Consider the following 20,997-nt stretch of genomic DNA (forward strand, 5'->3'; position numbering starts at 1 on the left):
AACTTGTCATTGGACTACAGAAATTCAGATCTTGCGGAATTTTGGTGGGACACCAGCACTATAAAAGCTGAGCAAAATAAAAACCAACTCGGGAGACAAAACATAAACCTGTTTCAAGAGCTAGAGATGACATGAAAAACATGTACTGAGTCTTTGCGCTTCAGTAACTCCAACTGTTAAGATAGTTTGTCTATCAGAGTTGAGGATCTGGGAGATAATATTTCTGCAAACAGTCAAATGGGCATAGGGCTGGCAACACTAATCAAAGAAGCAGGAGCTAAGGGGAAGATTTTTTTTTTTTTTGGCAGTTTTTTTTTTTTTTTTTCTGCAAATGATTTCCCTGAGTTTGATTTGACTCAGCTGTGTTTCAAGTTCTGCAGCTTGCTGACTCCCTGGTCATTTAGATCTTACCTGAGTATTTCAGTGGATTTTCTAAGAAGCACCTGTTTTTGGAAGAGTGAGAATGAGTTTGGAAATCTGATAGTATCTAGGTTTAGTAGCTTATATTAAGAACCAGAAAGATCTCGTGCATGTCCCATATGCAAATCAGAAAGATACATTCAGTTAAATCTAAAAGTTAAAATACATACGGTGACTCAAGTGAATAGTATTACCAGATTTGCAGGATTACCTCTAATAATGTTTCCTAAGTGGCAGTAAGGAGCCCTGTTGACTCAAAACATTAAGTGCTTGGGCGCAAACAGAAAGGTTGGCAGTTCAAATCCACTCAGCGACTTTTAGGGAGTGATCTGCTCCTGTAAATATTACAGGCAAGAAAACCCTATGGGGATTTCTATTCTGTTACATGGGGTCGCTATGGGTCAGAAACAATTTGATGGCACCCAACAACAACAACAACAGGTGGGCAATAGTGATGTATTACTCCCAGGCTGTAAAAATATGCGGGGAGCCACCTACCTGGAAAAATAATTTTAATATCTTTCTTCTGCCCTTTTTTTGCCCACATTTTTAAGTTTTCAGTGCAACTTATTCCAACCAGAGGTACAAAGAATTGTCATTTTGAACAACAGAAGGATGACTGTTTATGGTGGAAGAGTCTCTGCATGTCCCCTTTTATGTGTATTTAAGTTAAATTCTTGATAGTTCATAAAGAAAAATTGACAGTAAACTCTTGTGTAATCCGCATTCCTTCTGTGCTATTATCTGCTCAAGTCTTTGTTTGACTGCTATTAAGTGAGAGCAGATTTTTCTGAATATAACACCTTTGTTGGAAAGTCAACTTGAATAGCTTATACACAAAGGAAGTCCTACCGTAAGTGGTAAGCAATTGGAAGCAGATTCAAAACTGCACTATGTATTTTGCACTTAATCAGCATTTTTTTTTTTTTTTAACTTGGCTGTAATCTATTGAGTCCACCGTTATTTCTCTGCATTGTCTCTTTTGTGTGTATCTGAAACCAATTCTGGATATATTTTAGGCCAGGGGACTTAGAGAGTAGAGAAGGAGCAGTACCTTGTTATAGGTTGTGCCACCCACTCTGGAAGAATCATTAAACTTTAGCAAGAAAAATGTTGTGATTTCTTTTCAGGTGTGCCTGCCATCTGTATTAGGTCTTCACCCTAAAATATGACTTGGTAGTAGTATAGATTAAATTCATACTCTTAGAGCAGTATCCCTAATCTGCTGCTTAAGAGCAGTTTGGGAATACCATATTTTTATGCAAATAACGCATGCCTCCTGAGTTTGTTTGCTGACCACAGCTCCCCACCACCCCTCATGAGCCACCCTCACAAGTGCTGCCATGCCAGTCCTGTTCCACATGTTGCTGTTAAAAAAAATTAGCATAGCACACTTAAGAAAATACCTCGTGGGTGGTGGGGGTTAGGCACAGCTGGCAGACCAATGCAGAAGGTACATGTTATTTGTGTAAGAATGTGGTTTTTTTCTATGAATAGATGCTAAATTTTAGGAAATAAATTAAATGCAAAGTACAGATGAGTTTCATCTGGAAATCTTGAATAACTGCTTATAATATTTGTCTTTTTTGGCTTCTTAAAAAGCCTTTCTAGTGTTGACAGTGTCAAGACGTCCAAAATGATGGGAACACTAAGGGCAGAATGTGACATCTTTACTCAGCCTGTTACAGTTTGAAAGGTTTTTTTCCCTAGGATTCTATGATTTGCTGTGGGCAAGTTTTTTTTTTTTTAATAATTTTTATTGTGCTTTAAATCAAGTCAGTCTCTCACATATAAACTTATATACACCTTACTACATACTCCCATTTACTCTCCCCCTAATGAGTCAGCCCGCTCCCTCCTTCCAGTCTCTCCTTTCGTGACTGTTTTGCCAGCTTCTAACCCTCTCTACCCTCCCATCTCCCCTCCAGACAGGAGATGCCAACACAGTCTCAAGTGTCCATCTGATATAAGTAGCTCACTCCTCATCAGCACCTTTCTCCAACCCATTGTCCAGTCCATTCCATGTCTGATGAGTTGTCTTCGGGAATGGTTCCTGTCCTGGGCCAACAGAAGGTTTGAGGACCATGACTGCCGGGATTCTTCTAGTCTCAGTCAGACCATTAAGTCTGGTCTTTATATGAGAATTTGGGGTCTGCATCCCACTGATCTCCTGCTCCCTCAGGGGTTCTCTGTTGTGTTCCCTGTCAGGGTAGTCATCGGTTGTGGCCGGGCACCATCTAGTTCTTCTGGTCTCAGGATGATGTAAGTCTCTAGTTCGTGTGGCCCTTTCTGTCACTTGGGCTCATAATTACCTTGTGACCTTGGTGTTCTTTCTCCTTTGATCCAGGTGGGTTGAGACCAATTGATGCATCTTAGATGGCCGCTTGTTAGCATTTAAGACTCCAGACGCCACACTTCAAAGTGGGATGCAGAATGTTTTCTTAATAGAATTTATTTTGGCCAAGTGTTTTTTAAGGGGAAAAAAAACCCTGTAAGATATGTTTTTGCAAAGACGGTATCATACATAACCTTTGTTTTGTGGCAAAAGATAAGTAAATAAAATAAAGATTAAAGCAATATGAAAAAATACCGAAGGGGCAGTACTCTCAAAATGTAGTGTAACCAGTGCATATTTTTCATAGAAAATTATAATCGCAAGAGAGTATACCTGTGCTTGAAAGCACATTGTATAATTTTTGTGCCATTTTATTTTGAAATGATTTCAGATGTGCAGAAAAGTTGCAAAAAAAGTACAAAAATCCCCTTCCTTTACCCAGATTCAGTTTTACCATATTTGCTTTATTATCTTCTCTTTTTTCTTTACGCCCTTCTTCCCTCCCTCCCTTTCTCTAATATCATATTATTTTTATTTATAAGTAGTTACAAACATAACATTCCTTTACTCCTAAACATTTTAGTGTGTATTTCCTAAGACCAATTTTTTTTTTTCCCTAAGACCAGGATACTCTCTTACATATTCATATAGTAGCTACCAAGATCAAGACATTAACACTGATATAACACTATTGTTTAATCTACAGATCCTATTCAGATTTTGCATGTTGTCCCAGTAATACAACATAACAATACACCTTTTTAAAGATTAGAAGCACCCTTTAAAATGTGCAAAGCCACACCCATTTTCCCCTAAAAGCTAGTATTTTTTAAAGCAACAGCTAAGATATCAAAAAGCACTTGAAAGTTATAAAGATCTTTATAAATTGGAAAAATCTAACATAATGTTGGATTTAAAATTGGAACTGAATTTTTTTCCACTATATTTCTTTTCAAATGATCAGAGAATGTTTGCAGTTGGTAATAAATATTCAAGCACCTTGCAAATGTCCTACCAGTTCTCTTTGCTGATCTGTATATGCCTGTGGGATTAGAATAGGAATGCATAATTTAAATATAAATTGCCTGATTTGCATATACAATTAGTCAAGCTGCAGCTTTGATCGTAAGCAAAAATTATTGTCCTGTATTACCACTTAAATAGGATTTTAATTCACCTTGAATATTCAAATGAAATTAGACCCTGGCTGTATAGTTAGAAGGGCAGTACTTCCCTGGTGCCCAGAGTCATTTATGACAGGGTAATAAAGGCATCTTTTCACCTCCTGGTGAAGAAGATGCTGCAAGCTCCATTTACACTACTCTGATTCAATCCAGATTTTAAATGCATATCTTAAAGCAACCAACAAAGGCTTAACATATTTTAGTTAATATTTCCAGTCTGGATCTTGCCCTTATGTTTTAGTTTATAAACTCTAGCAGACAGTAATTGCAAAGGAATGTGGTTCAGCAACAATACTTCAAAATGACAAAAGTCAGGACAGTTAATTACTAGTAGAGAGCTTTTGATGATCCTCGAGCCATGGACTGTAGATGTGTGAAATAAACCATAGAAATTTAAGAAGCCATAGGAGTTTCTTACATCTCTTAGGTTTTTAATCCACAGTAAACCGTTTTTATTAGGAATCTATGTTTTTAATTAAATGGAACATTTAATTAAGGTGCTTTTTAAGCGGGTGAAACAATCAAGTGCAAACACTTGAATGAAACATGTCATAATTAGTTTTAATAGAGTGTTAATTGGTACTACGTTTGCCAAGTTAATAATTACTGCTTATTAAATTTTCAATTAATCATTGTCATTTTACTTTGAATAAAGATGAAAATTAGATAAACTAATTCAGGGGGAGGATATTTTCCCTTGTTAATTAGAACAGTTAATTTTTTAAAATGGAAATTACTTGCATTAGTTGTCAGTCTTCTGTTGCACATTAGTCAAATCTTTGCACCTTTTCCAAAGCCAAAAAAAAAAAAGCTAATTTGACACCTTTCAGGTTTGTAGTTAGGGCTGATTGTTTTGGCCTGTGGTATGATTCAGTTATATCCGCCCAGAGCAACAGTCGGTTATGCAAAACTGTTGTATATATTTGATTAAGTAATTGAATGTCAGCTTAAAATGCGGAAACGAGAAGATGATTTTTTAAAGATTCCTATCATTTAGTCTACAAAAACATCCATATTACTCAGGAAACGATTTCAGAAAAAGAAAAGCTGGACCGTCTGTTTCATCATTGATTTTCTTTAAAAGGTCTGCATTAGCTTAATTGCTATACCAGCAGGCTTTTGACTGTTGTTGCATTTTTACCAGCAAAATTATGTCTTGTATTTCCATATGTGCCTGTGTAAAATCCATTCCCTTCTGTTCTTTCTGAAAGTTTTACCCGTGTATTTCCTCTGTTCATATTAACCTACGGCATTATGGGAAACTCCCTTCTTCGTGGGTCTGAATTATCCCGACAGGTTTCTCGTGGTGGTTTTTGTCCTTTTAACTACTTAGTCTTCGTCTCAGAATGATTTGTGGATGCAGTAGGTTAGTAGAAAATTGTATAATATTTTAAAAAATATTCCAGAAGTGCAATTTAGAAGAAGAGCCTCACCTTTTGTTTTCCTAATCGAATTTCAAAAATCTGCTAGTTTTTTATACAGCCGTAATTGCTGGGTAATCAGAATCAAAGTCATGCGTGTTCTGTAGAATTCTCTTTAAACAGCTGTCGGTATCCCAGGCCCTGAGCTAACAGAGAGATGTGCTTTCTTCCGGTTTGGCCTGACTGCTGGACAGAGGAGGCTGTCAATGAGGTGAAGCGCCAGGCGATGACCGAGCTCCAGAAGGCCGTGTCCGAGGCGGAGCGGAAAGCCCACGACATGATCACGACAGAGCGAGCCAAGATGGAGCGCACGGTCGCCGAGGCCAAGCGGCAGGCGGCGGAAGACGCGCTCGCGGTTATCAACCAGCAGGAGGATTCAAGCGAGGTAAGGGGTTCGCTGGAGCTTCCACTTTGAAGATGATGCTTTTCACGGGCTCATTTTTGGTTCAAAGATGCGTAAATAAAAGCAGATATTGGACTTGCTTTAGACCCCAATGATTCTTTGAAGAAAAAAAAATTAGAATAGTTTGGGGAGTTGGAATTGAGTAAGAGCTGATGAAAGTATGTTTTCTTCATTAAAGATCTAAAAGAACTACTCTTTGCTTTAAAAAAAAGTGTTTTTAATATGGTGGGTGGGTGACAGGTGAAAGTGAAATTCTTGTCACTGTCCAACAGTATTTAGAAACTGAAAAGACTGTGTTTAAGTGTATGTGTGCACATGTCTGTTAGTATGTCAGTGCTACCATGTATATGGAAACCCTGGTGGTGTAGTGGTTATGTGCTGCGGCTGCTAACCAAAAGGTCGGCAGTTCGAATCTGCCAGGCGCTTCTTGGAAACTCTACGGGGCAGTTCTACTCTGTCCTATAGGGTCGCTATGAGTCGGAATTGACTCGACGGCAGTGGGTAGTGGGTAGCGGGTAGCGTATATGTATGGTTTCTGCCTAATGCAAAGGATTTTGTAGAGATACTCTGGGTATATTGTGGTCTCCAAAGACGCATTGCATACCTGGGATTGCAGCTGTTTCCTTCACCGTTGGTGCTAAAGTCTAATGCTAAAGCAACGTTCGCTTCAGTTACACATTTCTAAGAGATCTTGTGCGTAGTCTGCATTTCCATGTTATTTGTGATAAGCATTATCATGGTCCTGTCATGGCTTAACGTTGCTACACATGTAGCTTAAATGGCTCTTTTACAAGTGTCTGGGAAGTAACTAAAACACAGTGTATAAGACAATGTATTTTAAAATATAGCTTATAAATTCAGCAATATAGTAAAGATCTGTGTTAATTAAGACAACATCAGAATCTGCGAACCCCAAAGTAACTCTAGATGAAGGGCTCCAGATAGCAAGTCACACCAAGCTGACCTAGCAAAAGCATGGACTGATAAATCAATGGTCTGCTCTACTACATATCTATAATTTCTGAGGGCGAGTAAGGATTTAATTTGTACCAGGCTTCTCTGTAGATGAAAGACCCTGCGGGAATCACTGGATGCCCAGAGTTTCTATTTAATGTGTAGCAGATGAATAACAAGGGGACAAAAGGAATTGATTTTCAACATTGGAAAGTTTCTCAGGAAAACAGGGACAAAGGGAAATTTATCTACCCTTTAAATGCTGACTTTTCCATTGTCGGATTAAACTAGACATAAATTCAATTTTATTAGCATCTTACAGCTAAGATATTTAAGGACCTTTTTTTTTTATTAGCATCTTTTGAAGAGACTTTGTCATGCTCTAGTCAAGTTAATACTGTGAGGCACAGTTGTTGTTATCATTAAAACATTATCACTTTCACATGAACATTGTAGGGCTGCTAGGTGTGTTGAAAGTCACTAAATTCTGAAGATAAACATCTAGGAAGGATTTGTGAATTAAGCCTTTGTATCTTTTCTATTTTTTATCTTTGTGTTCTGGTAATAACATGCTATATTCCTTCAGTGTCTGCAAGCTTTGTACCTTTATTACTAAAACCTATGCAGAAAAGTATATGCTCTTGACACCAGTGTTTAACATGATCAGAACATACTGTATCAATCAGGAGTTATGATATGTAGTAAATATAATGAAGTAATTTATGAGTAATCTTCAATAGTCATTGTTTTCTTTCTTCTTGGTCCTCTTGGGGAATTGACCTTTAATATTGTTGATCTTTCATATGGTTTTCCATGATACTTTTCCAAGAATTTTACAGCTGACTATGTTAGAGGAAAATGCTTGCAATTCAGAAGGCCAGATTTCATTCCTGGAGCCATCGCTTACACATTGGATCACCCTGAGGAAGCCACTAAACCTGTACTAGGTTTAGTCTTATCATGATGTGAAAATTAGTGAATGTGCCTCATATAGTCAAAGGCTTAAGGATAAGGTTATAACTTTAAGAGACATGATAATGTTACCATTTTACAGATGAGGAAAACTGAGGCTCATACAAGTTAATTGAACTGGCTAAAGTTAACCCAGCTAGTAAATAGCAGAATCGAAACTTGAACTCACGAGCATGCTCTCAGTTTTTATATTGTTATTTCTTTTCATGGGGATCATCAAGGTAATTTTTTGGATGCTAATAAAGAAAGACAACTTGGGTCTGGTTTCTTACCTCTAATTCCTTTAAACTGCAAGACAACTTCTAAGATTTGTAGAGGAGTAAACGCTCAAAGGATTAGGCAGGCTTCTTTTTCTCCAAAAGTAATGTAGATATTTTCCTGAAAATAAGAGAGGGAAAGATGGAAAAAATATTTCATTTGAATGAAGATGAAAGTCCTCTATAAACTTGCCCATAAGTCTGCACACACATGCTATAAAAGTGGTTTGACAGAGAAACATTGCTAAGTCCTCCTAGGGACCATGATGCCCTAGGATAATTTGTGTGCCTGGTGGTGGGTTCAGTTCATCTGTACCTTTTGCCCAATTGATAGCTTGAATTTATAAATTTTTTTTTTCCAGGAGTTGTTTGCTCTTATATTTATGAGGGAGGCACATTGTTTTTCTGCACCTGCCCTTCCTTCACACTCTGGATTGTGCACCTTTTAATAGCAACAGCCTGTTAAAAGCAGCCTCAACAGCGATGGTTGAAGTAACCAAGTCTAGAAAGTTCCCTGTGCCCCTCCCAGACAGAGCTAGGATAATTCTGGCATTCTTGGGCTAGGATGTTGTCGTTAGCTGCCATTGAGTTGGCCCCTGACTCATGGTGACCCCAGATACAATGGATCAAAACACTGTCCAGCTCTGCACCATCCCCATGATTGGTTATGGATCAGACTGAACGATTGTAATCTATAGTGTTTTCACTGGCTGATATTTAGAAGTAGCTTGCCAGGCCTTTCTTCTTATTCTATCTTAGTCTAGAAGTTCTGCTGAAACCTGTTCAGCATCATAGTAACATGAAAGCCTCCACTGGCAGATGGGTAGTGGCTATGCATGAAGTGCATTGACTGGGAATCAAACCTGAGTCTCCCACGTGGAAGGCCAGAATTCGACTACTGACCCACCAGTGCCCTTTCCTCCCAGGCTACAATAGAGCCCCCTATTCTAGTCCTCACTGTGGTCGATACTGAGCTGGGGGATCTGTTAGGCTAGGAGTGTATGGTCCAGCTGATCTGGAAGACAGTCCAGTTGTACCTCTACAAATCTCTTCTGTGTTCTTATACTCAGGAGGTTTTGTTGAATATACACCATTCAACCTTAAATAAGGCCAACATATCATTGTGTTTTAGCAATTTTATGAATTATTCTTCATTTTCTTAGAAAAAATAAGAGGCCTGGCCATCATGGTAATTGGTGGAATTAAAAAAATACACACATATATTCTCATTAAATGTAAGAATCATTGATTTTAAAACTATAGTCGGAAAGTAATAGACATCCTAAAATAATCACATGTTGTATGACCTGCCCAGGAAGGTTTTTTATTTAATACACGTACCTCTAAATTACTCATACCATTTATTCATTTATTCGTTCAATAACGCATCATTGTACTTCTACTCTATGTCATGGGTAGTGCCAGGTGCTAAGGGTACAATGGCAAATGAGGTAGACATCGTTCCTGCCTTCAGGTTAACTGTAATTTATTGGAGGAGTCACATAACTATATAGATTATAAGAATCACAGAGTTTAGTTTGAATGCTTCTGGGAAAAATTTTGTTTCAACTGATACCTGAGGATAATCAGGAACTGGGCAATAGCCTCCAGAAGCACCCGCATGCCTCATCACAGCCTCCTCCTCCAAGTGGCCTGTGCACGCCTCCATTCAGGGAAGAAGAGGGGAGGAGGTAAGGCAAACTTTTGCAGGGCTTTGAAAGCAGGATGCTCGTGTGACTGGTGTGCATTTTGAAAGGGTCACTCAGGTGGCAGTGTGGAGAGAGATTAACGGAAGCAAGAAGGAAGGATCAGTTTGTTTCAGTAGTCCTGGAGAGATGAGGATTTTGATTGGATGGAGGGTAGTGCTACTGAGGATGGAGAAAATCGGATGTGTGGCTGGATACTTACTAGATAGAATTGCGAGGACTTGGGGATTGATTAGCTGTAAGGAAAAGAAGAAGAGTCATGGTTTTTCAGTGCATATCAGGTAGCCTTATTTGAAAAACCTTAGTAACTTCCTGCCTTCGTTCTGCCCAAGGTGTATGAAAAGAGGTGACTATAATGGTTAAGGTTATGTGTCAAGTTGACTAGGCCATTCTCAGTGATTTGGCAGATATTATGTACTTACCTTCCATTTTGTGATCAAATGTGAGCAGCCAATCAATTGAAAGGGGAGTTTCCTTGGGGGTGTGGCCTGCATCCAGTATATATGGATGTCTGGCAAAGCTTACCCACTCCTGGTCCTGCATCCAACTCATCCTCCTCTTACCTCCAGTTCTTGGGACGTAAGCAAGCAGCCTACCGCCTGACCTGCCAATTTTGGGTTCATCAGCCCCTGCAACCATGTGAGTCAGAAAAGCCTCCAGCCTTATGGCTGACCTACAGAGTTGGAACGTGCCAGCCTCTGCAAGGCAGAATTTCCCAAATCTTTAAGTTTTGTTTTCATTTTGCATAGTTCGTTTTTAAGTCCGTTGCTTTCCTCTCTCATTTTACTGTAAGGGTCAAGGAGAAAACCACGTGGCTCCTTTAAGACCTTGCTTAGAAATTTCCTCAGCCAAATATCCAAGTTCGTCACTTACAAGTTCTGCCTTCTAACAACTATTTGAACATGATTCAGACAAGCTCTTTGTTGCTACATAGAAAGCATCCCCCTTCCTCCGTCGTCCAATCACATGCTCATCATTTTCTTTTAAAACCTCACTAGAAGCATATTAAACATCTACATTTCTAGCAGCATTTGGTTTCTGGTGCCGTATGTATTCTCTATGACGATAGAGACTTTGTGTGTAGCTCACCTTCTGAGCCCTCACCAGAATTGCCTTTGACATCCAGAATTCTACCTGTAGTCACTTCAAGGCAATCTAGGCTTTTACTATTAGGCACCTTAAAGCTCTTTTAGCCTCTACCCACTACCCAATTCCAAAACCGCTTCCACATTTTAGGTATCTGTTAGAGCAGTACTCCACTCCTGGTCCCCAATTCTATCTTAGTTACCTAGTGCTCCTATAACAGAAATAACATAAATGGGTGGCTTTAACAAGCATAAATTTATTTCCTCACAGTTTAGGAGGCTAGAAGGCTGAATTCAGTGTGCTGGCTGTAGGGAAAGGCTTCCTCTCTCGTGGACTTGGGAGGAAGGTCCTTTGTCTCTTCTGGGCTTCTGCTCTTGGGTGATCTTCATGTGACTTGGGATCTCTCTTCCCCCATCTCTGCTTCTTTTGCTTGCTTGTTTAATCTGTTTTAGATCTCAAAAGAGATTGACTTGAAGCACACCCTACAGTAATCCTATCTCATTAACATAACAAAGGCAACACTTTCCCAAATGAAATTGAAACCATAGGCTTAGAGGTTAGGATTTACAAGATATATTTTTAGGGGACACAATTCAATCCATAACAGTAACCCTTCCTCGTTTCTTTTTGTATAAACAAGTTAAAGCATTTAAAAGCTCAAATTACATATTTAATCCAACTAGACAGATAAATCTTTACTTTGGACTAGGGTGGGTAAATAAGGCTTTTAAATAGGTCAAACCTGTCTGATATGAAAAACAGTATAGCACATTGTAGTATATATAGGTCTCTGAAAAACAGGAAGCAATGTGACCATACATCCCAGTATGAGTGGGACTGTCCCAATTTACGCCTCTTGTCCCCATGTAGGTATGAAGAGTGCCCCCTTTCGCTTTCAAGAGTCTTGATTTGGACAATAAATTATGTGGTTATGCCACTTAAAGCCATATTCAGTTGATTAGATGGTCCTCTGTTGCTAGAAGAGCCCAGAGGCAGATGGGTGTGGTCGAAAAATCCAAGAGGTCTAGGAAGACCTGAATTCTGACCCCAGCTCAGTTACCATTATCAGGGGCTCCTGGGCAATTCACCTCATTTCCTTCAGTGCCATTTCTTAAGGGATGGGATGTTATTTGCTTAGATCATAGGATTGTTTAGAAGATTTCTTTTTAATCATTGTTTTAATTTGAAGTGTTTTGAGAGCTATAATGCAACAGATTTTGTTATCCGTTCATATATCTCACTCCTTCATGTCACAAGATATGCCAAATGTTTCCCATTTTGCCCCCCTTTATTTGAAGCCACTTCCTATGGTAGACATCTGCCTCACATAAATCGTATGTGTTCTGTGTTATCTGCATCTGTAAAAATATATATGTAGGTAATATAAATGCATGAATTATTATATTGTCTCTCCCTTTCATAGCACTTTGAAGAAGGAACCTGAACTTTGGAATTAGAAGACCAGAGTTCTAGGCCTAGCTGTGGTGTTCATATGTTTCTTCTGAGATTTTTTTCCCTAAGTACAGATATCCCTGAATTCTTTTCTCTGTGATTTCTGAGTTTAGCTTTCTTCCTTCTATCTCAGTTTTCATACTTGTAAAGTAGAGCTAATATGCTCATTTTGCTTAGAAAAACCAGGGGTTCTAGAAGGTAAGCAGTAAAGGATGGAAAAGTTTCAGAAAGAAGAGTTGAAAATATTTAGCCAGAGAAAACAATAGGAAAAAAGGCATGGAGACAGGGATGAATAACATGTGGGCGTTCTCTGTCGTTCCACCAGATAAGTTATCATGCAAACTGGTGTACTTGTCAGAGTAAAAGGGGATGCTCTATGCCAGGACATAGCAGCCCTATAAGCCAGGGCTGCCCCAGGCACACTGGAACCTGTGGTCAGCATAGGCATTGGGGATAACATGAAGTTAATTTTTCCTGTTGTGAAATAAGAAGATCTACAATGAATATTTGGCCTGTACCAGGCTTGGTACAAAATGTTTTCTATACTCAAGCTCATTCCATCCTTGGATCAGTTCTGACAAAGTAGATAGTGTTACTTTCTTCATTTTGCAAGTAAGAAAGCTGAGTCTTGGAGGTTTTAGGTAACTTACTCAGGGTCTGAGAGCCAGTAAACATGAGCTGGGCCTCAGCTTAGTTTGCCTGGCTCTAATGGATGGGAAGGCCTTAGTCTTTATAACTGCACAATAAACCAACAACAACAACAAAAAAACCCGTTGCTGTCGAGTTGATTGCGACTCATAGCGACCCCGTAGGACAGAGTAGAACTGCCCCATATGGTTTCTGAGGAACTCCTGGTGGGTTTGAACTGCCAACCTTTTGGTTAGCAGCCATGCCTCTTAACCACTACGCCACCAGCATTTCTAACCACACAATAGTAGTATTTTTTTAACCCCCTGAGTGTGTGCTAGTATATATATCTATTTCCTTATTGAGCTTTCTTCAGATTATTTATGCCCAGTTCTCTAATTTTACTTGGATTTATAAACTATTAATTGTTATTAACAGTTAGAAATGACGCTGGACTTGGGCAGACTCCTAAGCAGTATATTTTATGTACTTGCTTTTTTTTATAATGTGGTCTATATTTCACCAAGAATAATACAGCATTAGTGCAAATCAAAAGAAAAGAATTTCTCCAGATCCTGCCACCTCAAACTGTTTTACTTTTTCCATGTTCGTTTCCAGTTCCTATCCATATACATATATAGTTCTTTCCAATGAACACTGTCACTGTCAGATTTGGGCTATTTCAAAAGAACATGTTATGGTAGTTTTTTGAGATTCACACTTAGATGATGAAGGCTTATGTGATAGAAGTAAATGATTGGAAATGGGGATAGAAACATAATGGTTGTTACACTGTTCCAATAATTAGTTTTTAGTTTTAAGCCACAAAAATTATGCCCCCTTCCCCAGTTAGAACAGCCTTCATTCATTATTCTTAGATATAGGTGAAGAACTACACAGTTTATATACAGTTTGTTTGGTTTTGTGACATCGAACAACATTGATTGAATTGGTCTTTAAACTTTGCATTTCCAGAGCCTGCTAGGATCTGATAGTGTGAGGAAATCACTCTGAAAGGTTCATCTTCATCACTCTTTCTAGAATTAGTGGAGCCATCCCCATTGGAACCTGTGCAGTGTGGCACAATTGGTGGAAATGTCACGTCTGTAGACTCTGAATAGAACATAGTTACCATACAAAGGGCTCATAGGTTGGGTCCTGTTAAAATGCTGACAAATCTGATTAGAACAGTTGATTCCCAGAGGAGTTTGGAGCTCTCAAAACAAGACCTAAAAAGCTGTGTTACAATAAGATGTTTTTTATTTCATTTAATTAAAGTCCAGCTGTCTGATTCCAGAGACATTCATGGTGTAGCGTAGGGTACTGGGTATGGAATGATCTTGAGTTGGTCACCTCTTGTATCTCTGCTTTTCTCATCTGAAAAATTGAGATAAGGTTTATGTGACCGACTTTGCAAGGTGGTTGAGAGGCGCAAAAGAGATATGTAGAAGTATTTTATTTAAGAAGTCACCTTACAATTGAACAGTGTAATGTTCATGTAACAATATAAGAGTGAGAGAAAGAGAAGAAACACCAGTTAGTTCAATTACACAACTGCCAATAAATCGTACCTAATTCCTTTATTCAGGGATAGAAATGATTAAGGATATAAACTTGTCATTTATTATGTATAAAATATCACTGAAAAGTTTTTCATGTTAATTTTTTATGTAACACTCAAAGCGTATCCAACATCATTTTACCGGCCAGGAATGTATCTGTAGTTGGCCTGTAAGACACTTTTATTGATTCTTCTTTTTTTTTGATAAAATTTATGTTGACAAGAAAAAAACAAACCAAAACTTTTTTTTTTTTTTTTTATTGTCTGGAAATAGTTCACTCTAGTGTGTATCTGTTAATTATTTGTCATCAAAACAGCACTTTACCTAAAAGAAAGGACTGACAAGTGTGCAAAATGTTTACAATCCTTTGTGACATTAGCTTATCATTAGTGTGTATCTGTGAGTTATTGTTGTAAAATAGTACCTGTATTTTTTGTTATATACAACTTTATACTTTGAAGCTTGTATCTGTGAATGTGCAATTGAAATTTATTTTGCCAGTGTTTTCTGAGTGAACTGAATAAATCTTCTGTTGTAGCATGCCATTCAGGCGCGCACACACACACACACACACACACACACACACACACACAAAGCTATTCTAGCAGGAAGGGCGTTAAGGAATTTCAATAGTAGTTGTGAAATTAGAAAGGAAAGAAGAGAGACTATGGAAGTAAAATCTGTGGGATCTGGTCTGGCACGGTTTCAGGGGTTAAAAGGAAGAGGAGTTTCCAGTAAGATGACAAAGGTCTTGGGCCTGAGTGTTGCCGGTGTCTGAAATGGATCACACCAGAGGGTTAGGCTTGGGGAACACTGACTTAGTTAACGGAGGAGCATCCTGATGGAGCTACAGAGCAGCCAGTTGAAAATAAGAGCCCGAAGCTCAGAAGGGAACTGAGGACTAGAGATACAGGTTCAAGAGTCCTTTTCTTACAGGTAATAGTTGAAACCAGGAGATCTGACAAGGGAAGACCATAGCAAGGAAAGAATATTTCTTTATGCCTGAGTCCCCTTCCCCAACCTAATATTCAGAGAGAAATTAACAAGCAAAAAAAGACAAAGTTGTAGTATAAGAAACAATTTCGGTATCTTAGAAACCAAAATTAGAGGGAATTTCAACAAAGAGAATTTAAAACAGCAAAGGGAAAATGGTTGGTAATGTTGAATCTCCAGGAAGGTTGATGGCAATGAGGACTGATGTAAAGTAATTGGTCACTAATGAAGTTTAAGGGGAAGTAAGCTGAGTGTTCGCTCTCTTTAACTGTCAATGCTTGTGAAGAAAGGAACTTGAACTGTATGGGCAATGAGCTTTCTAGGTCTGAAGGTAGTGAGGGGCTGAGTCTGGAACAAGAAGTATCAAAGTGCCAAAGGAGAAGCTGGTGTTAGCAACTGAACATCAGACATTGTGCTTAGCACTGACCTAATCCTGAATAACCTTTAGTTATTATTCCTGCTTTACAAGTACTGTGATTCCAACAGGTTAACAACTTGCTTGGGGTTCTAAAGCTACTAAGTGATAAAGTTGGAAATGAAACTCAGATCTCTCTGACTCAAAAAGCCTGTGCCATTTCTATTACACACCATGACACCTTGTCTCTGGTGCCCCCAACTCCCTGGTCCAACCTCTCTCCACTGTCAGAAGTGCTCTTCCAAACATGTTCCTGCCAAAATGGGCTCTAAGAAGAGATCTGGAATTGACGAAGGATGGCATTTGGGAAAGAATACTTGATTTGCTGTCCAGAGACCTGGTTTGATCCAATCTTGGCTGTGCAATGTCATATCTATGTAACTTTGGGCAAATCATTTACTGGGCAAGTTATTTATTCATTGCTTATTCTTTGGGCCTCAGTTTCCTAAGCTGCAAAATATAGGTGAAAGTGATTTTAACCTGTGGAGTTCAATGCAAATGTAAGATGTTATCTTACTGTGAATTCATCAGTGTGTTGCCTTCCATAGAGCTCGCTCTTTATATTTTGGGACTTTTGTTTATAATCATTCTACTTAAATTTATTGAGTATCAGCTGTGTATGAGTGTTAATGGAAACTTAAAGGGTATGTAAGACCCGTGTAACTTCATGAGAAAGTGTCTTGTCGCCCAAGAGGGTTCTTCCTTTAAAGCAAGAACCAGAAGGGTTACATTTTGCCAGCAGAGACAGAAAGACTGTTCTCCGTGTATCTAAAAAACAACATAAAGGAAAAGATGAGAGCATTGCTAATGTGAGATAAGGTATTAAAAATCTTTGATATATAGCTTTGGCATTCCAAAGTTTTACACCTTCACTTCCATTTCCAAAATACCCTTGTATTTAGTACATTTGGCAAAGGGGGGAGGGTTGTATTCAGGTTCAGGCTCTTCATCTGATTCACAGCCTTACTTGGGTCAACTGGACTTATTCCAATTTTTCAGATAAGAAGTGCTCTTTATGTCAAAAAGAGAATAATATTATAGCAAATAAGGAAAGAATATAAAGTGTCATAAGCCTGGGGAATGAAATTTGTTCTGCAGTGTTACTTTTCGAGCTTTCCTCACTATTGTGGTAATTCAGTCACTGGCATCATTCCTTAGAGGACTGGAAGGAAAGCTTGGTTATTAAAAAAAAAAAAAAAAAAAACATAAAAAATAAAAACTATCAGAAAATACTAGGCTGAAGATAAAAATCACAAATTGAAAAATGTTAAATCAGATTAAGCCATTGACTGCCTTTATTCCTGTCCTTATGGATATATATACTTTTGTTCATAGCAGGAAGCTTAGAAACTTTTCCAGATTAGAGAGCTCCCAAGATTTGGCACACTCCACTGTTCCAGGATTGTGACTGTTCAGGGGCTGAGTGCTTCTGGTCAGATGTCAGTCCTGCAGGTGTGGCTTAGCCAACAATAAATTCAGTAGAGCCATCTCAGAGAATTAGAGTAATAGAAATTGCCCTTTCTGTTTTCCAATGAGCTTTTAAAAAAGAAGATGCACTTTGGAGTTTTCTGTTACTTGAACACTTTCGCCAAACTTCCCTACACATTCATTGCAATGCAACATTAAGAACAATACAGTTGTGGATTTTTTTCCCTCACCAGGTCATTTAAATAGTTCTTTGTTGTACCTTTCTACAGCTGAAGGTTGTTTTTGTCCCAGTGGAGAGTGGCAAATGAATGGTATCCAGCAACTTCGGAATGGAACCAGAAGTAAAACTATCTAGAGCCTTTGAATCCTGGATCAGAACCAGGGGATGCTAGGCAAGAAGCCTCAATTCCCAGCAGCTCCACTATCCACAACATCTGTTTCTATAGTTGGCGCAATTCCATTTTTTTATTCGTAAAATTGTTCCCATCTTTGAAAACACTTTAAAAAATAAAGAAGTCCCCACTCTGTCTCTCTTTCCACTCCCCAACACATGCATTTGTAATTACCTGGTTTAGTCTGTGTGTTTAATCAGCTTAAATTGAGAATGTTGTGCACATCTGATTTCAATCTGAAGGAGCCATTGAGTATTGGGCAGTTAACCACCCTGTGTCTGCCAAAATGTGCTGCTGCCAGAAAAAGGATAGGACTCACACCAGGGTATTTCCTAAAGAAGCCACTTGACTCAGATTAGATGTTTAATTTCCTTAAAATATTGTTTTGGATTTAGGTCTCTGTTCTCTAATTGGGATTTTCTGATGTAATTTAGGAATACCACTTATTTGCCAAGTTTATTCCAGGATCCAGCTGGCATTCTTCTAAAAGCCTAAAGCTCAAGGAAGCGAACTTCGTTCAGAGCGCTGAATGTCATACCTTGCTGCTTTGAAGGATGGGCCAGGCCTGTGTTTGTTCAGGGTTCCTCTTTGTGGAACCGCGATACACGCAATGTGATTAATGAATTTTCAGAGAGAAGGGCTTCTAGTTGTGGTAATGAGTCTTCTGATCATAGGTACACATCTTTGAGATATTTTCTAGGTTAAATTAGAAAAAAAATTACTCGGTTCCAATACTGATCATTACTTTTAATTCCATTTTTATTTCTGACAGTGACTCATCAACCAAGTTTCCAGATTTCCTCAGCTCTTTTCAGTTAAAACACCTCCAACTGCCCAGAGTTTCAGAGACTTTATTTTTTTTACCCTCCACATTGGGCCATAGTTTCTGAATGGTAAAGAAATTAGAATACAGAGCTGGGCTCTTTCTGAAGGCCTTAAACCAGAGGTCTTGAATTTGCAGGCATCCTACACTTAAAAATCTCTTCTTGTTACCCGCCATGAAGTTGGTCCCTGACTCAGGGCAACCCCATGCACGGTGAAATCAGACTGTTGCAATCCATGGTGTTTTCACTGGCTGATTTCCAGAAGAAGATGGCTTGGCCTTTCTTCCCAGGAGCTTTTTAATCTATTAGTAAAGCTGGAGCGACAGCTAAAAATCCCTTTGTATATTTTGTACAGTGGTAAAGCCGTACATATTGGGGAGATGGGCTAACATGCCACAGGAATATTTTCAGTAAGCTCATGAGCCCACTTGAAGCTACACAACCAGCATTCTGAAAGCAAAACAAATACAGGGAGCACAGTGGAAAGATTTTTAATATCTATCTATTTAGGGATTTTTAAAAACTGGGGCTACCAAATTATAGTCAGGAGTTTGTTTGACAAGAAGATAATCAAAATCAAGGATGATAAAAGATAAAAAATTTATTGGCCCAAAACTAGTATGACTTGATAAAGCCATTTCACAATGGGGATGGCCTTGGCAAAGGAACTACCGAAGTTTAAAGTCGACTCTCTAAGTTTTCACCACCTCCTGGAAGAGTTAGTAAAGGCACAGTCAGAACTGGTCTCCTCTCCCGCCCTCCTTCCCTAGAACACATCACTTATCTTCCTAGTAGGTGGCATTGCATATTTGTGCTCTGATCCGTGATGTGATTATCTTACAATTTAAATCTCAGGAAGCAACCTTATTTCCACTTTTCTTGTGTCTTGGAAAGCACCACTGATATTAGTGACAGGCTCATGTCCTCTATTTTCCCTGCTTCCCAGAGTCACTGTGAAGAGCAGTGAGCTACAAAAGAGCTCTCATCAGCTGGAAAGCATTGTGTGCAAATATAATGAGTATTTTACCCAGTTGGATATTTGCACTTTTTCAAAGAAAAATTAGCCATGGTCTGATTTATTCCACAAATATGTATTGAGCACCTACTTTATACCAGGCATTATTCTGGGTGCCCTCCAGGGAGCTGAGGTAAAGGAGACTGTCCTAGCACTTGGTTGTGAGGTACAATGCATACCGATTGCAGTGGGGGTGAAGGGAGTAAATGCATGGAGGAGTTAAAGTACCTTGCCTGACGCTCTTTAGAATCCCCTTTGTCTACTACATTATATTTCTTTGCATCTAGTATAGATGGAGTTCTAGTAGTTCCTTTGTGAGTCCTAGTAGTTCCTTTGTGAGTCCTGTTATTATCTAAGAGGAGGAAGTTTCCGCTCTGAGTGATAGTTTTGAGTCTAACAATGGAAACCCTGGTGGCGTAGAGGTTAAGTACTATGACTGCTAACCAAAAAAGTCAGCAGTTCGAATCCACCAGGCGCTCCTTGGAAACTCTGTGGCGGGCAGTTCTACTCTGCCCTGTAGGGTTGCTATGAGTCAGAATCAACTCAATGGCAGTGGGTTATTATTTTGGTATTATTGGTGTTAGAAGGGGGAAAAAAATGGATATAACAGTTGTTAATATGGATGAATGGAGAATTTAGATATGAAGATAGCAAAGCTGAAAGGAAGGGATTTTAGAAACTAAAAGGGTTTCAGCCAATTTGCTAGATGCCATAACAGTTGTTGGCCGAAAAGTTTGGACAATTATTACACCAGGACCTGCATCTTCTGTGTGTTTAGTGTATGTACACACACACTTGGAGTTTTTATTCTTATATAACTAGTTGCTGTGGAGTCGATTCCAACTCATGACGACCCTGTGTGGGTCAGAGCAGAACAGCACTCCATAGGCTTTTCAATGGTTGATTTTTTAGAAGTAGATCTTTCTTCCGAGGTATCCCTGGGTGGACTCAAACTGCCAACTTTTTGGTTAGCAGCCAAGCGTGTTAATCATTTCATCACCAGAAACTCCTCTGATTAAGTACTTCGTGAAAATAAGGCCTCAGTGCTGCCTCGCATGTTTTTATCTGACGTTAAGCTCGACAATGTATTCATTTGAGACTTTGCTTTCTCCTGTCCTCTCCTTTTAGAGTTGCTGGAATTGTGGCCGTAAAGCGAGTGAAACCTGCAGCGGCTGTAACACGGCCCGATACTGTGGCTCATTTTGCCAGCACAAAGACTGGGAGAAGCACCACCACATCTGTGGACAGACCCTGCAGGCCCAGCAGCAGGGAGACACGCCCGCTGTCAGCTCCTCCGTCACACCCAACAGTGGGGCCGGGAGCCCAATGGACACACCACCAGCAGCCACTCCGAGGTCAACCACCCCGGGGACCCCTTCCACCATAGAGACAACCCCTCGCTAGACGTGAACTCAGAACTGTCAGAGGAAAGACGACAAAACCAACACAAAACCAGTTCCTCATCCTCAGATGCTCAAAGTTGTTTTTTTTGTTTGTTTGTTTATAGATGAACTATCATATTTCAGTACTTCAGCAAGAGAGGACTTACTG

General features: G+C 39.2%; 1 protein-coding gene across 5 annotated transcripts in view; it reads left to right on the forward strand.

Moving 5' to 3' along the window:
• The window catches only part of RUNX1T1 (RUNX1 partner transcriptional co-repressor 1), a 156,905-nt gene that overhangs the window by 132,393 nt on the left and 3,515 nt on the right, over positions 1–20,997 (forward strand). For all 5 annotated transcript variants that reach the window (XM_049853588.1, XM_049853590.1, XM_049853589.1 and 2 more), the window contains 2 exons: positions 5,555–5,745; positions 20,575–20,997. The exon at positions 20,575–20,997 is cut by the window's right edge and continues 3,515 nt beyond it. In XM_049853588.1, the coding sequence (XP_049709545.1) occupies positions 5,555–5,745; positions 20,575–20,850 (467 nt within the window). In that variant the 3' untranslated portion in view covers positions 20,851–20,997. The remainder of the gene's footprint in view (positions 1–5,554; positions 5,746–20,574) is intronic.

Source organism: Elephas maximus, chromosome 15 (assembly GCF_024166365.1).
Source record: "Elephas maximus indicus isolate mEleMax1 chromosome 15, mEleMax1 primary haplotype, whole genome shotgun sequence".
In the NCBI taxonomy this organism is placed as follows: domain Eukaryota; kingdom Metazoa; phylum Chordata; class Mammalia; order Proboscidea; family Elephantidae; genus Elephas; species Elephas maximus.